This window comes from Argentina silus, assembly GCF_951799395.1.
Source record: "Argentina silus genome assembly, contig: scaffold_580, whole genome shotgun sequence".
Taxonomy (NCBI): domain Eukaryota; kingdom Metazoa; phylum Chordata; class Actinopteri; order Argentiniformes; family Argentinidae; genus Argentina; species Argentina silus.
Window position 1 is genome coordinate 10,001 of NW_028152918.1, and position 4,141 is coordinate 14,141.

Sequence of the window (4,141 nt, forward strand, 5' to 3'; positions counted from 1 at the left end):
TAACCTGACCATCCTCTTTGAGGATAACTAGTGGTTTGCACCTTACAGTGAAGCCTCTGTAGTTCGGTTGGTATTCTGTGGATGGTAAGACACATTCACGCCTACCTCCTGCAGAGTGTTCCTGACCTGTGGGACAGTTGTTTTGGGGGTTTTCCTACTGATGGTGAGCATTCTTCAGTCATCCACTGTAGATGTCTGCCTTTGCCCACCAGCCAGAATAGGGGGACGATGTATAACAGAGGTTATCATTTCTAAATGATGAAACCAATACGTACACAAATCCCCTGGAATAAAAGCTGAGAATCTCTACTTTAACCTCATAGTAACTGTTTGATTTCAAGAAGCAAAAGAATGAGAATAGAAAATGCTTCTCTGTCCTCCTTCTTATGTAAGGCACTGTAGATACACTCCCCCCCCCTCCCCCCACACCTCCCCCCCCACACCTCCCCCAACCAGATATATCCTCCTCTATATTAGATGCTGTCCAACTCCATCGTATCTACTTTAAACCACCAAGCCCCTAACCTCTCTCTCTCTCTCTCTCTCTCTCTCTCTCGCTCCCTCTCTCTCTCTCTCCTCGCTCCCTCTCTCTCCTCCTCGCTCCCTCTCTCTCCTCCTCTCTCTCTCTCTCTCTCTGTCCCCCCCCCCCCCTCTCTCTCTCTCTCTCCTCCTCCTCTCTCTCTCTCTCTCTCTCTCTCTCTCTCTCCTCCCCTCTCTCTCTCTCTCTCTGTCCCCCCCCCCCCTCTCTCTCTCTCTCTCTCTCTCTCTCTCTTCATTCCTCTCTATATATCCTCTCTGAATTAGACAGCCTCTCTCTTCGCTAAGTGCTAATATAGCAGAACTCTCCACAGCCGCAGAAATGGTCTTACTCAGCACACCAGCCCATCAACACACACACACACACACACACACACACTCTCTCTCACACACACACACACACACACACACACACACACACACACACACACACACACACACACTCTCTCTCTCTCACATACACACACACACACGCAAACACACACACGCATACACACACTCTCTCTCTCTCACACACACACACACACACACACACACACACACACACACACACACACATACAGCGGCCCTCCTCAGCCCGGGCCAGACAGTTAGCGAGGTTGCTATTTGTCACGGTGGTCCAGGAAGTCCACACAGAGAGGCAGTGCTCTGAGACTGATTGCTGCAATAACAAAGGCCTTTCCTCCCCTCATTTATTTTACTGCCGAGATTTTATTCAGCGAGGCAGTAATTTATTCATATTCTGCGTAGCCTTATTACTGTTTAAACATCTGTTATGTTGCTTCATGGAGTGGAGCCAGCCCAGCCCAGCCCTGCCTTAATGCTTTCATCACAGGCTCCCCTCCCTGGTCCTGCAGTCATGCTAAATGTGGCCGATTTATCGTCCCTGTCTCCACAAACAGAGGAGCTCTCCTGTCTTATAACCACCAGTCCCCTCATCCCTAGTGTGAGCTGTAATTCTCTCTCTCTCTCTCTCTCTCTCTCCTGTCTTTCTTTCTGTCATCCTTCCTCCCTTCCCTTCCTCGCCTCCCCTCGCCTCCCCGCCTCCCCCCTCCTTCAAATCTTCCTATTTAACTCCTCCGTCTCTCCCTCCGTCTCCCCCTCTCTGTCTTCGTCCGTCGTGCCTCTCCTTCTACACCTCCTCATCCCCCCTTTTCTCCCCTCTCTCTCTCTCTCCCCCCCCTCTTCCTTTCTTCACCTTCCTCCTTCCCTGCCCCCCTCCGCCCTCCCTCCTCCATTCCCGCCCTCCCTCCTCCATTCCCTCCCTCCCTCCTCCCTCCCTCCCTCCCTCCCTCCATCAGTCCCCCCCCAGGCTCCGGTGATGGAGGGATTGGAGAGGGAGGAGGTGAAAGCAGGGACCACGCTCAGACTGGTGTGTGTTTCTCAGGGAGGGAACCCGCTGGCTACCCTGCAGTGGACCAAGGTAGGCTACACACACACACACACACATACACACACACACACACACACACACACACACCCATGGGCATGCACATGCACATGCTCGCACACACACACACACACACACACGCAAACACACACACGCATACACACACTCTGTCTCACACACACACACACACACACACACACACACACACACACACACACACACACACACACACACACACACGCACACACACACACACATACACCCATGGGCACACACGCACTCACACACACACACACACACACATTCACACAGACGTGCACATGCGCACATGGACACACACACACGCACACGCACACACCCACACACACACACACACACACGCAGTATCAGCTCCCCCTCCCCCCCCTTCCCTGTCCTGTCAGAACGGGGAGGTGTTGTCCACCAGCTGGGAGGAGGATGTGTCTGCCCAGAGGTCCAGCAGCCTGCTGGTCCTCCACCTGACCCCTGAAGACAACCAGGCCCAGCTGAGCTGTGAGAGCTCCAACCAGGTGTCCCCCGCCCCCAAGACCCTGACACGCAAGATCACTGTACTCTGTGAGTGCCCACACACACACACACACACACACACACACACACACACACACACACACACACACATGGTCAACACAGGGTGCACACATGGCACGCAAGCACACACACAGGCATGCACACACACACGCATCGTCACACACACACGCGCGCATCAACACACACACAGGCACACACACACACACACGCACACACCCAAACACAGCCCAGTTATGACCCATTTGCAGTCCTCCTCTGTGGTTCACTACTTAAATAATTTGCCCAGTTTTGATTGGATTTTCTGTTATTAGTGATTCTAGTCCGAAGCCCAACACCAATACTAATTTCCCACCAAAACAAACACTATCTTTCACATCACTTATCAAACTAATGGTAATTATAGACTCTGCATATTTTTCATATGGAACCCTGTTAGAATCCCAACTGCCTTCCCTTTTACCGCCTGCTAATTTAGCCGAATCGCTCCGATCCGTAGTCCCCAGGCAATAAAGCACTTTGTCTGGTGATAATACTCCCAACAAGTGCTAAATTAAACATTTCTCTCCTCTGCAGAAGGGATGGCCTTTTAGGTCGTTTTTTTTTTTCTCACTATAACTGATAAAACAAACACTGAAGGAATATGAAGCCGCTTCGCCTCACACTCTGGCGGAGGCCGGTGGAGGCTGGCGGAGGCAGGCGGAGGCAGGCGGAGGCCGGCGGAGGCCGGCGGAGGCCGGGGGAGGCCGGCGGAGGCTGGCGGAGGCCGGCGGAGGTAGGCGTCGGAGGACGGGATTGTTGTAACGCACGGAATGGAGTGAGGAATGGTTTCAAACAAGACATTCGCCTTCAGGGCTTTCTGACTCTAACATCTATGTGTGTGTGTGTGTGTGTGTGTGTGTGTGTGTGTGTGTGTGTGTGTGTGTGTGTGTCAGTCGAGCCTAAGCAGGTGAAGGTGCTGGGGCTGTTCACGGCGTTGGAGGGGGCCGAGGTGACCCTGTGCTGCTACACCACCTCCAGCAACCCCCCCGTCCAGATCCGCTGGTGGCTGGGCTTCAAGGAACTCAACTCCACCACCCTCACTGTAGCCGAGGTGGGGGACCGCATTCAGCGTTACACACACCGCCGCCCTCACTGTAGCAGAATTCGGCGCGCCACTGTAGGCTTGTTGAGTGCTTGGATTGTGACATCATAGACACTCCAGCTCTTTGTTCTATTTGTTGCCTACAACTGCTAGTCTGGCCATTTTATTAGCTAAAACATGATTATCCATTCCGACACTGGCAGTGAAACCCTGATTGGCGAGGACAACGGACAATCTCTGTGTCATATTCAATTATCCCCGCGCACTCTCCCGCCTCGGCGCCGAAACTCAAACTTTGCTGAAGGAAACGACCGACCCAACGGCCATGCCCACTAAAACCTAGCCTTGCGCAGCGCTCTTTAGCAAATTACAGCCCATAAACACTGTTAGCCAAAGCAGGGGGGACGGCATTCAGCGTGACACGCACTGCGTCACACTGCATACAGTACACACAATGGTTGTTGTGGAGATGGTGCAACACACGGAGAGAGAGAGCACCACGGGGGTTGTGTGAACCGGTACACATGAGATGATTATTTAGTTTGCTTACATGTGGTTTTATTTAC

The 4,141-nt window shown here is 52.7% G+C and overlaps 1 protein-coding gene across 1 annotated transcript in view; it reads left to right on the forward strand.

Moving 5' to 3' along the window:
• LOC310824537 (nephrin-like) overlaps window positions 1-3,686 on the forward strand; it is a gene marked incomplete at both ends in the record, with an annotated part of 8,281 nt that extends 4,595 nt beyond the window's left edge. Inside the window, 3 exons of the mRNA XM_083697797.1 lie at window positions 1,839-1,960; window positions 2,350-2,521; window positions 3,427-3,686. Coding sequence (XP_083553923.1) covers window positions 1,839-1,960; window positions 2,350-2,521; window positions 3,427-3,686 — 554 coding nt within the window. The remainder of the gene's footprint in view (window positions 1-1,838; window positions 1,961-2,349; window positions 2,522-3,426) is intronic.
• Window positions 3,687-4,141: the final 455 nt, after the last annotated feature.